At 50.4% G+C, this 12,398-nt stretch overlaps 1 protein-coding gene and 1 long non-coding RNA gene across 5 annotated transcripts in view; one reads left to right on the forward strand and one right to left on the reverse strand.

Moving 5' to 3' along the window:
- Positions 1-9,629, reverse strand: part of LOC309664109 — a 69,620-nt gene extending 59,991 nt beyond the window's left edge. Inside the window, exon 1 of the long non-coding RNA XR_014265622.1 lies at positions 55-9,629. This is a non-coding gene — a long non-coding RNA (uncharacterized lncRNA). The remainder of the gene's footprint in view (positions 1-54) is intronic.
- The window catches only part of SCARA3 (scavenger receptor class A member 3), a 40,084-nt gene that overhangs the window by 1,174 nt on the left and 26,512 nt on the right, over positions 1-12,398 (forward strand). Inside the window, exons 1-2 of one of the 4 annotated variants that reach the window (XM_082468859.1) lie at positions 8,724-8,739; positions 9,638-9,705. The exons of 2 other annotated variants lie outside the window; for them this stretch is intronic. In XM_082468859.1, the coding sequence (XP_082324985.1) occupies positions 9,687-9,705 (19 nt within the window). In that variant the 5' untranslated portion in view covers positions 8,724-8,739; positions 9,638-9,686. Of the gene's footprint in view, positions 1-8,723; positions 8,740-9,637; positions 9,706-12,398 lie in introns of those variants that run through there. One more of the 4 variants, XM_082468858.1, reaches the window with a different exon arrangement.

Below are 12,398 nucleotides of genomic sequence, written 5' to 3' on the forward strand. Positions count from 1 at the left end.
GAGCCCTGAAGTCCCGCGGCAAGGGAGAGGGGAGGCGGGATGCAGTGTGCTCACTGGCCACGGCTCTCTCCCGAAAAGCCGTGGTAAATCCAGAGAAGTATCTGATCCCGTTAACCTGTCAGCACAGAACGATGTTACCCGCCCAACCTTCTGCCGGTGTCACCCCCTCCGGAGGACCTGTCTCAGAGGCTGCTGCGGCCCTCACCTAGCCTTCTGCCCACGCCAGGCCCAGGATTCTCCTCCGGGAACTTCCACCCTTTCCCCAGGAGAGACCTGCCCTGGCTGGGTTCCTCAGCCCAGGCCCAGCCCTTCCTGACCTCTGAACCCTGGCTGACCGTCCTCTGACCTCCTGGGCGCAGAGCAGCAGGGGGAGATCAGCGGTGCAGGCCTGAGCTCTTCCCCAGGCCGGTGGGCATCACCGCAGTGGTCCCTGCAGCCAGTTCTTGGGATGGAAACAAGAACCAAACTTGGTCCCTGCTGCTCATCCCTGGGCCTGGTTTACTTGAGGCCCGGGAGAGTGCACCCCCGGTCTTCACGGTCGTTCTCAGGCTAAGGGAGAAGCAGGCTTTGGAGTCCTACCGCGGGACAGGGAACTTGGGGGGTTTGATGCTCCCTCACCTGCTTTACGATAATCCTTCAAATAGCACTGGGGCAGGCGCTTGTGCTCCTAGCGCCTCTTCCACTTCCTGAATGTGGAAATGCCAAAGGGCTTCCGGGGTCATCCGCAGGGCTTTCCACTGTGCCGTCAGGTGGTGTTGGCGAAGCCGCTTCATTTGCATAGAAGGGTTTGAGGGTTCCTGTGAAGGAAAGGCTCCACGGGTAAACCTCTGATGGATCACAGCCTCCATGTTGTATAGTTGCGGAAACTGAGGCCCAAGCAGGTAGGACCAGCCTCGTGGGTGTGTCACCTGTGCAGTCCCCCAGGGGCCCAGGGCGCCACACGAGGTTCAGTGCTCTGATGTTGCTGTCTGGAGATTATTAATAATTTTTTAACAAGGGAACCCAGCAGTTTTATTTTGCACTGGGCCCCGCAAATTACGTTGCTGGGCACGTGGATGAGAGAAGGGACTTGCTTAAGATTCACAGCTCGTCAGGGGACCGGCCCAGGGCTCCTGACTTCCAGGCCAGTGTGCTTGCTAACGCATACATCCCTCTTCCTTCCCTCCGGCCTCTGGTCCCTCTGTCTGGGCCTCCCGGTGGCCTCACCACGTCTTGATCTATCTGGGACGAGGCAAGCAAGTTCTCATCAGCCCCAGGGAGTTGCCTTAGCAGCAGACAGGAGCCTCACCCACCGGGTTCCTGCTCTCAGCTACCGCATCTGCGCAGTGTCCTGTGCCCAGTCAGCGGTCCCGGGGCAGGTCATTACCAGAAGCTTCTGGAAAGGTCTGAGGCCACATCTCGCCACAGGCTTGGGGCCCACGCTGCTCTGGACCTTGATGGTGATGGTAGACGCTGCACATTCTCACGGTGGTTTGGCTCCACCAACATTCCAGAAGAGCTCTTTGGGGGGAAACAGACTGGGGGAAAGCCAGGCAGGGCCAAAATCCCCTGAAATGGAGGCGACACCCAGCTCCCAGGAAGGGAGTCGGGAACACACGGCCCGCCTTTCTGAAGCTCAGTGAGGCGATGCCGCTCCTCTAAGCGGCGGAGGAAAGAGCTGGTGTGAACAGGTATTTGGAGGAGGTCTGTGAGGAGGGCCGGCTGAAGCAGGTCGTCGGGTCCCAGCTTCTTCCTGGCCTGCTGACTGGGAGGCTGTGGGCTCTGAGCAAGAAACCCAAGTCCTGCCTCTCTCACGCCTTTTCCCTCAGACTGCAGCTTCACCACCACCTGGGGCCCAATTCCTGTCCGCTGAGGCCTTCAGGCAGCTCTTGTGTGGTTTTCCCCCAGTTTCGGGAAACCTTCTACGATCTTCCATAACCTCCCAGCGCCCGGGCCACAGAGCTGCGGGGAAGGCGGGGTTGATTCCCAGCCCACCTCCCTGCAGGGTCTCCCCTCATCCTCCCCAGGGGCCAGGAAGAGCCACCCCCGTACCTGAAGGGAAAAGCCAGGGCAGTCAGTCAGTATTTGGCCTTGGGGGCATCTGTGGAGTGTGAAGAATCAGGATTTTTTTTACACACGTGGAAAAAAACAAAGTGCCCAGAAGAGCAGGCGGCCCCTTCCAGGATGGCCCTTCCCCGGGGGGGAAGCTGGCTTCAGACTGTCCTCCGAGGGCCGCACCAATCTGAGAAGTACATCTGCTGGCAAAGATTCACTATCCCCGCTCAAAGCAAAACATGGTGATGTTATGTTTTGTGGAGGTTGGCGGGGACGGTACTTAAACAAGAAAACAGGTCTGCTAATGCGCGCTGCCACCCGTGGCCAGGTGCCAGGGCCCGCTCTGCCAGCCAAGCTGTTTCCACCCCGAGGCGCCTCCCGCCCACCCGCCCACTGGCTGGCAGCCGGGCCTCCCAGGCAGCCGCATCTTTTGATGTAAGCCGCCCCAGCTCCGGGTCCAGCCCCTCTCACACCTGAGGGGCACACAGCTGCCACCAGCCCCTGGTGATGGGCCCACCTTGGAGCTGCCCGCTGGCTTGTCTGAGCCATTGACAGCCACCTGTTGAATTGCTCCCACATCTCCAGCAAGAGGGTCCTGTCGTGAGATCCCCTCCCAGACATGTGTCACCCCTCCAGAAGCGGCCTGGTTCCCTGCGAAGATGACTGACTTGAGAGTCAAGGACAGAGGCTCTAGTCCTGGCCCCGCGTGAGGCTCTGGTCAGTGTTTCCCTCTCTGGGCCTCGTTCCCCTGCTGGGTGGTCCCGGAGGCCCATCTTGCTCTGACGCACGAGAGGTCCCAAGGAGAGAGTTTGGGTGTTATTGGTCCTTTTCCCATCTCTCCTCCTTTGCTGCTCCTCCTCTGGAAGAGTCTGTGGTCTCAGCCGTGGACTCCCATTCCTTGAACAGTCCCACCTAGTCTCAAGGATGTGATACACGAGACAGGCTGGTGATACCGGATTTAATCCTCTGAGCCCCAGACCCTTACCCGGCAGTGTCCTAAACGTCTAGCTGGAGACCTGCAGACACTCCTTTAAGGTGCAGATGGGAAGCCTTCACATCCAACTGAACCCAGGTTAAATAGCGGTTATTCTGGGATGTTGCCCCACACCTTTCAGTCGGCAAACATGTATCAATACCCGCTTTGGGGGAGGAAGCGGCTAGTTTAAAGGGGAGCAAGGATGCCCTCCGGGGGAAACGAAACATACACACTTAAGAAGAGAACCAAGTAAGCAAGGGGGATGATGCGAAGGAACCAGGGAGTGGTATATACAGTAGATTGCGTAGGAATCCCCAGAAAGAAAGAGCCTTTCAAGTTGGGGCAGGTCGGGAAGGCTTTAGGGAGGAGTAGAGGGTGAGCAAGGTTTGGATGGGGTCATCCAAGAGACAGGAGGAGCAGGAAGCATGTTGGTGAAAGCTGGGCACTGTCACTGGGTGTGTTCACCGGTGATGGGAAGAGAGATTTGCCTGGAGACTGAGGGTTGGCAGAGAAATGCAGGGAGCCACAGGACCAGGAGGCCGTGAGTGCCACGCCAAGGGCTCCAGCTGTGTCCTGTTGACTCCTGTTGACTTTGGAGAGGCCCTAGAAGGGTTTGTCAGGAGATGGCCGGTTGCTACTTCTCTAATGACCTTCCCCCATGTTGGGAGATCTCTACTTTTAGAGGAAGCAATGAGGGAAGAAGAAAATGAGCCTGTAACAGAGCCAAGAGGAGCGGTTGGGGACACCAGGGGAGAAGGAGGATGTAATGTAATGGAAACCGAGAGGAGAAAGTTCCAAGAAGGAGAAAATGGTCAACAGTGTGACTGTTGATGGACAGGCTTAGCTAAGGGTTATTTGATTCTGAAAAAAGTAGGCTGCAGAGACCTAGAGGGGAGTGGGTGTATTTGAAACAAAGGCACAGGAAGACCTTGTGTTAGAGAAGTTTCAGGAAAAGGGAGCTAAGGAGTTGAAGTAAGAAGCAGGGCCAGGTGTGAATGGTTTTTCGAGGTGGTGCTGGCCTGCCCATTGGAAGGTGGAGGGAGAGAAAGGAAGGAGAGATGGGGGCCCAGGGATGAAGGAGATAGGAGTGGCTGAGCTTTGCTGTAGAAGGAAGAAAGGCTAGGACTTCCCTGGTGGTCCAGTGGGTAAGACTCTGCGCTCCTAGTGCAGGGGGCCTGGGTTCAATCCCTGGTCAGGGAACTAGATCCCACGTGCAGCAACTAAGTCCCAGAGCACCCTAAATAAATAAATAAATATTTTTTTAAAAGGAAGAAGAGCTGTCTTTATGGGGGCCCCAGGAAGGATGTAGACATAGGCTCTTTGCATTCCTAGTTGCATTTAATCTTTTTACCATATATCCCCATTATAAAAATTTTGAAAGATTCAGAAAAGGAAAAAAAAAATCACACTCACCTGAACTCCTACCCCTCAGAGATAATTGACAAGATTTGGAAGAGAGTTCTTCCAGAAATCCTTCAGTGTATATTTTCACATGGATTTTTTTCACATAAGTAAGATTATACTACTAATAACATGGCTTATCCTGTGTATGTATTTATAAAATTCAGGAATAGAACCTAGATATCTTCCCTAGGCAGTAAGTATAGATCTGCATTCTTTTTTATTGGCTGCATAATATTCCATAGTATGGCTTTACAATAATTTATTTAACCAATCCCTTATCAATGGGCATTTAAGGTATATACATTTATCCTCAGGTTTATCATAGCATGCAGTGATAATCTTTACATCTCCATCTTTGCCTAGTGGTATATGTATCCCCTTAGAAAAAAATTCCTAGAAAGGGGTTGCTGAGTGAAAAGGCACGCTCATTTGAAGTTTGGCTATCATCAAAAAGAACACAAATAACAAATGTTGGTGAGTGCATGGAGAAAAGGGAGCCCTTGTGCACTCTTGACAGGAATGTAAATTGGTGCAGCCACTATGGAAAACAGTATGGAGGTTCCTCAAAAAACTAAAAATAGAGCTACCATATGATCCAGAAATTCCACTCCTGGGTATATATCCAAAAAAACCCCACTAATTCAAAAAGATATATGCACCCCAAAGTTCATAACAGCATTATTTACAATAGCCAAGATAAAGAAACAACCTAGGCATCTGTCAACAGATGAATGGATAAAGAAGATGTGGTACATATATATATATACATACACACACATATATACACAATGGAATATTACTCAGCCATAAAAAAGAATGAAACTTTGCCATTTGCAACAACATGGATGGACTGGGAGGGTATTATGCTGAGTGAAATAAGTCAGAGAAAGACAAATACTGTATGATATCACTTATATGTGGAATCTAAAAAATACAACAAACTAGTGACTATAACAAAAAAGAAACAGACTCACAGATATAGAGAACAAGCTAGTGGTTACCAGTGGGGAGAGGGAAGGAGGGAGGGGCAAGATAGGAGTAGGAGATGAAGAGGTACAAACTACTTGTATAAAACAAGCTACAAAGATATATTGTACAGCACAGGGAATATAGTCAGTGTTTTATAGTAACTATAAATGGAATATAATCTTTAAAGATTGTGAGTCACTATGCTGTACACCTGTAACATATAATATTGTACATCAACTGTACTTCAATTGAAAAAAAACGAAGTTTGGAAATAGAGTCCACACTATGCTCCCAGGGCACGAGGGCCCATCTCCACACATCCTCATCTACACTGAGTTTAAGGGGTAGGCACCTGGAGGAAGTTAGGGCAAGACGAAGAGCTTAAACCTAATGGGTTTGATCTTTTCAGAAAGGGAGGTAGTGAGCTCATCTTTGGAGAATGAGGCGGGCTGAGAAGAAGAGGAATAGTGGGTGAGGATGCAGATGGGAAGATTTGACCGGGGACAGAGCCACACCAGTGTCTGACATGCCCCCACGGAGCTGGGTCCCCAGTGCAGTGCAGAGAGAAAGGGCTGGGGAGTGAAAGGCACCAGGGCCAGGAGAGAAAGCTAAAGGCTCCCGGGAGCCGCAGGTGATCCTGGGGGCCAGACTGATTGCCTGGGAGAAGCAGGAGTATAAAGACTTAGTGCAGGGGATTAGGAAAAACAGCGGGAGAGGGAGCAAGAAAGGAGCTTGCGATCATGCAGACAGAACAGCAGTGAGGTTTACCCCAGAGGGTGTGCAGGCTGAGCTGCGGCCAACGTGGAGATGAGACCTACAGATTCCAGGTCAAGGAGCCCTGTGGTCTAGAGACCCAGTGGGCTTTCAACATGTTCCCTCCATTAAAGCTGGTGGCGGGAGACAGGATGAAGAAATCATCGAATCCAGGTGATGTACTTATCCAGAACTGTATTCCCCAAAGTGGGTGCACCTCTGACTACCAGTTCCATTGGATTTAATAGATCATTGTTTTCAAGAATGGCAAGAAATTCTATGGTGAAATAAGTTTGTGAAACACAGAATTAAACACAGATTCAGGTGGACTTTTTTTCTTTTTTGCAGAACTTTTCAAAATTTGTACTATGTTAATGTGAGTCTCGAGATGGTGATGGAAAATGCAGCATTTTCCAGATTTACTTGATCAAAGAACCCCTTTTCACAAAGAATATTTTGAACTAGTGCTCTGTAGGACGTGTTTTTGAGAACTGAACTTCTTGAAAGTTGGAAATTGGTCCTGAGAGTGACAGGCATTAGGAAAGAGAGATAAATGACAGCAGCAATTCAAGCGGGATAGAAAAACAATCCTAATAAAAATGGCTGTTGCTAGCATTTATCAAGTATTAACTATGTACCAGGTACTTTTTGTATGTTGTCTCATTTTCGCAGCAGCTCTGTGCAGTAGATGGTCTTCTCACTATTTTGCACACGGAGCCCAGAGAGGGGAAGGGGAATCCCCCTGCTAGGGACCGCATGACTGGAAGTGGTGAAAAGCAGAGAGTGAGGGGTTTGAAGGCCCAGAGGTAAAAATCAAGATCAAGAAACTCATGAGTCCCACCCCTCCCACCCTACTGGGTTTGTGGGGTTCAGGAGCGATGGAGGAGCTCCTGTCTCCACAGAGGAGACCATCGTGTATGTGATGGGGGAGGGTTAAGATCTGTTGTACTGAGTGAATAGCTGGGGTTCTCTTCTCAAATAGAGGCTATACAACCCCTTGAAGGGGTACAGTCATCCCTCTATATCTGCGGGGGATTGGTTCCAGGGTCCCCCACAGATACCAAAATCCAAGGATACTCAAGTCCCTTATATAAAATGGCATAGTATTTGCATATAACCCACACACATCTTCCATATACTTTAAATCATCTCTAGATTAGTTATTACACCTAATACGCTGTAAATGCCAGTGTAAATGTAAATAGCTGTAAATACACTGTAAATGCTATGTAAATAGTTGCTGGTCACTCAGCAAGTTCAAGTTTTGCTTTTTGGAACTTTCTGGAAATTTTTTTCCGAATATTTTCTAACCACGGTTGGTTGAATCCGCGGATGTGGAACCCACGAGTATGGGTTGGCATTTGGAGTTACCGCAGATAACCAGGGATTGCTACTGGCATTCAGTGGGTCAGAACGCCAGATGTCTGCTCGGCGTCGGTAAATCCTGTCTAATGGAGACCTGTGCCACTCAAATGCCAAGAGTGCCCCAGTTAGAATACTGAGGGCAAGAAAGGGGAGGAAAGTCATTTAGGATAAAGAGGGAGATTGCCCACAACCTCTGTGGTTACAGGAACTGTGGAAGGCAGCAGATGCTGGGGGCTGCGGGCTGGCCCTGAGGATGCAGGCAGAGGTGGCAGCAAGGAGAGGAAATGCCTGTCCCAAGAGCATCGAATGTGGATTTTGGGAATGAAGGAGCAGAAAAGAGGTGACTGTCACAGGGGAGCAAATCATGACACCTTGCTGAGCAGGAGAATCTGAAAGGGAAGGACCAGATCATCAGAGCAGAGAGGGACAGACTGATTCCCATACGAACATAAACGTACCCGCAGCGGAAGCCTGTGGGGAGGGGGTCATGGCAGAAGGGTTCCAATGAAAACAATTTTACCACCTTAATTATAGCATTCTCCGACCATAAACTACAATTATTCTGCAACTTTAAATATAGCATTGGCTCCTGAGAAGACTCCGAAATCTTTATTTTTACTGACCCAATTGGCTGTTTTGAAAACCCACTCTGTGAACTCCATAGAAGATAATCATCAAAATATGTTCCTTGAAGTTCCCAAAGAAAGACCTTTTATTCAGTTCCTCGAATCTCTCCCCCTTGCTGACGCTGATGGAAGATTGCAGTCCCTGAAAGGCTAAAGAATGAATCAGCACCACATTTTCAGTCAACCAAAAGCTGAATTCTGCGACCACAGTTGAGTTAGCAGTTGGTTAACAGGTCGGGGCTATTTTCCACCTCCAGAGGGACAAGTGAACCCGGCTCAGCCCCAGCAGAGCCAGGAGTCATGCCCAGCCATGTGCCGACTCTGGCACCTTCAAATCAAACTCTCTACAACGTGGCTCTGTGGCAGCTGAGGCTTGAAAAAAACAAGGGAGTTCCCTTGTGGCTGCCTTTCTGATATTTGAGTTGGAGAATATGACCGTAGGTATGGGAGAGACAGAGGTTCTTTCAAGTCTCCAGTGGCTGCCACTACTTTATGAGTCTGGGCTTGCAGCGCTGTCTTTGAAGGCTAATTTTTTTTTTTTTTTTTTAAATTCACTGCCTGGAATTTGGGTAGAGATCGCTAGCTGAAGAGTGGGCCCCAGCTGTGCCTTCGGTAGGTCATTCATGGGCTGGGCTTCTTCATGACACGGATAAGACGCTCCCTCACGACAGCTCCAATCCCTTGGGGCCTCTGGGACAGGGGAGGCTGAAACTGGCTCACAGAGTCTTTGATGTTTGCTACCCAGAGTAGCTGGCTGTCCCAAGCTTGTCTCAAGAGAGGGGTTTTCCTGAATACTTAAGGTTCCAGGCATTAGCCTAGCTTTGCCGGTGCCCTTTCCCAAGCCCACGCCCCTCCTGTCCCAGTGGCCTTTCTCCTGGAATGAGCAAAATGAAAAAAAAAGAAGAGTACAAAAAGAGAGACAGAGAGAAGGCAACAGAGGCTACTTCTGCCTTCCTGGAAAGGTGGCCTCTTTTCAGACAACTGTGGCGACATCTTCAACCATTCCGGGCACCTGGCAGCTCACACTGACAACGCAGGTGCTTCTCAGTTTTCAGCATGTCAGGAGGTGCTCAGTTTCATGGATGGTTTATTTATGATGCAGGAAAGAACCACAGCCTGATCTGAGAGGGCCATAAAAATGCTGGTGGTATTCTGAAGTGATTAACTGGACACTGATGGAAAAAATTAACCACCACCCACCCCCCCAAAAAAAGGGAGGCCTTTTAGCTTTAGGAGAGGAAAATCATATCCCTTGCTCCAGCTCTGAGAAAGGCAGGGGAAGAAGACCCTAAATCTTGCTGCACTGCCCCCAACCTGCCCTTTCGTTCCTTTTCAATCCAAACATTGGGCCCCTCCCTGTGTATTCATTTTAAGTTTCTGCTGCTCTAAGCCTTTGCATATCCTCAATGCATCAGCACTCCCCAACACTCCCTAGCCATGGAGAACTCTAAGAATAAACCGTACTTAACCCATATTTTAAATCATTCATCTTTTTTTTTTTTTTTTTTAGTAAAACTGAGCTCTTAATTAAAAGGGCAGAAGTTAACAATTAACTAAGGATGCAGACCTTCTCAAAAGGTCAGTAAACCCATCTTTTTTGAACACCCACTCTGAGGTCAGCCCTGTGCTGAAAGAGGCTGAGGGGAGATTTCCTGACCTCATGGGGATGACAAACCACTGGCAGGCCAGACGCGTAAACAGATGCCGAGCCTGGATGGAAGAGGCCTTTCCGGGCTCTGTGGCCTGTCTGCGCTGGGTGTGTGTAACTCTGCAGGCACTCTGTATGTGTATTTGCATCTTGCTTCAGATCCCTGGGCATTGCAGAACCTCTAACTAGCTGACGGATCACTTAACCTCTGCCAGCCTTTGTAACGTGACAGGTGGGCTCTGTGACTTGTAAGTTCCCTTCCCACTCCCTCTCTCTGAAGGCTCTGGAAAGCTGGGGCACCCAACACTAAGTCCCATGGCCCCAGAAGGCATGGGAACAGGCAGCGTGGGAGATGCGGAGGGGGGTGGAAAATTCTTTTCCTGTCTCCGCTGACCCCACTTGGTCCAGTGCAAGGGGAGAGTACAGATCGTGTCTCATCAATCATCCTCTAGTCAGTCATAGCCTCTGTGTCCTCAAGCCCAGCTCTTCTCAATTCTTTACGTCTGTTTCCTCATCCTTCCTCTGACTGGCTCAGTCTTGGTGTAATGCGAGTATAATGAGTCCATGCTTGCACAGGGTTTGGCTTCTAAGAGCCTCACAAAGCTTTGGATTATGTCCTCATTCAAATGAACAAGGCTGAAGTGGAACAGTTGCTATAGCGTTCCAGACATAGGTAAATTAGGGGTCCCCAGGGTCCGTGGCTCAGCGCTAGTAAACAGGAAGTTGGAAGGATTAGAAAGAGAAGATCTCTTTGGGGATGGGACCCGGGGAGCAGGGGCGGCGGGGAGAGGTGGGGCTGTGCGTTATGGAGCTGTGATGTCAGCAAAGGGAAAAAGGGAATAGGGCCAAACATTTGCGAAGCCCCTCGTCTAAAGAGAGCTGAGATCGTGCTGGCCACCATTCCCCTTCCCGCCGGCGGCTCCGCAAAGTATCGGACGGGCCTCGGTGAATTCCCACTTGCTAATGACTGCCAATCTAGGGGCTCTCAGTGGGAGAGCAGAGTTATGACAGAGCTGTGTGCTCTCCGAGGGGGTGTTTGCTGAAGGTTGGTGTCTGTCCATCTCGCTTGATTTAAGTCTTCCCAGATTCCCTGCAAAGGCTGTAAACAGCGAAGTGATGAAATTGACCCTGGAGCCAGAAGAGGGAGGAGGCCTAGTCACAGGGGCGGGCACGGAAGCACCACCAGGGGTGGAGAGAGACGAGAAACACAGGCACGAAGGCCTAGGAGGTGTCTCTGCTCCAATGAGTGGAAGGAATACCTCCCCGAGGGGCCCCCGGGGCTGCTGTAAATCCGACAGCCCACAGCGTGGTTCTGGCTGAAATCATCTGGGGGTGAGAGGGTGCCGCTAGTTAGGGTGAGGGTTTGGTCTGACACAGCACAGAAGGCACCGCCCCGCCTGAGGCGCTGGTTTATGGGGAAGCGATGGCAGTCCTGGTAACGTCCCAGGCAATGTTATCCTCTTAAACTGTCGGCAGACTGATGACAGGGTAGCAGCCTGAGACACAAAGCGGGGCTCAAGGGGTTGATTTCTTAGGATACGTATAAAGGGTACCAGTCATGTCAGCCTTCCTTCTGCTACTGTACCCACCCTCCTCCAAAGCGTGCACACACACACACACACACACACACACACGAGAACACACTAACTGTATCAGACAAGGCTATCTGCAGTTTGTTACTGTGGAGAGGAAACTCAAGCATAAAATTCAGGAGGCTTTGCTATTCTTACAGATCAGGGGTCTTGGCCTTCCCCAGTCAATAGAAATTGATCAGAGGCCAAACAAGAAATTCAGGCAAGGCTTTACTGGGGCCCCTGAAACAAAAGGTTTCCTTGCTTGCTCCCCGACGGGGGAGGGGTATGAGCTGGTCCCTTAGATGGGGTGAGGGTAGGGGTGTGTCCAGGGGTCTGGCCGGAGGGGCGGCTTAGGAGTTTTGCCCACCCCTTACGTTGGTGTTGCGTGCAGGGGGCATGCACAGTACCCTGCTTTTGCTCCCGACACCCTGGTTTTGCTTCCTGCTCTTCAGAAGTGGCAGTTGGGGTTTTTTTTTTGGTCTTCGGTATCTTTTTGTCCATAATTTGCAACAACTGTGCATGCACGCAGTTATTTTTAGGCCCTTATAGTTTCTTTGTATGTTATTGCTCGAGGAGATGTTTTTGTCCAGGTGCAAGCCCTGCAGCAAAGGGTCCCAGGTCCCAGGTCCCAGCCTGTCTCATCACTAGCTGTCCCTGTGGCTTTAGCCAGGCATTCAAAGTTAACCCTCCTCCCCCTAACTCAGCTTCCCCATCTGTAAAACTGGGAGAATAACTTCTCACCCTGTCTCTCTCTGTCAGGCTAGTTGTGGGGATAAAGGGTATGAACCCAGGTCTCTGCCTTCCCCCCGCGTTAACTCAAAGTCTCTGAGGGTGACGGGCTGACCTTGGTCTTTGCACCAGGCTTCTCCATGATTACACATGCAGGCATAGACCCCCTTCCAGGAAGGATAACACAAAACCATTCATAGTCCCATGCGAAATTGTGTTTGTTGAGCACTTCTCTGTGCCAATCCCTGTGCTAGGGGCTTTGGGTAAAGCAGAGAAAAAGACAGACACAGTCCCCACCCTCAGATCTTAAACACTGAGGA

The sequence above is a fragment of the Balaenoptera physalus genome (genome assembly GCF_965194825.1).
Source record: "Balaenoptera physalus genome assembly, chromosome: 7".
NCBI lineage: Eukaryota > Metazoa > Chordata > Mammalia > Artiodactyla > Balaenopteridae > Balaenoptera > Balaenoptera physalus.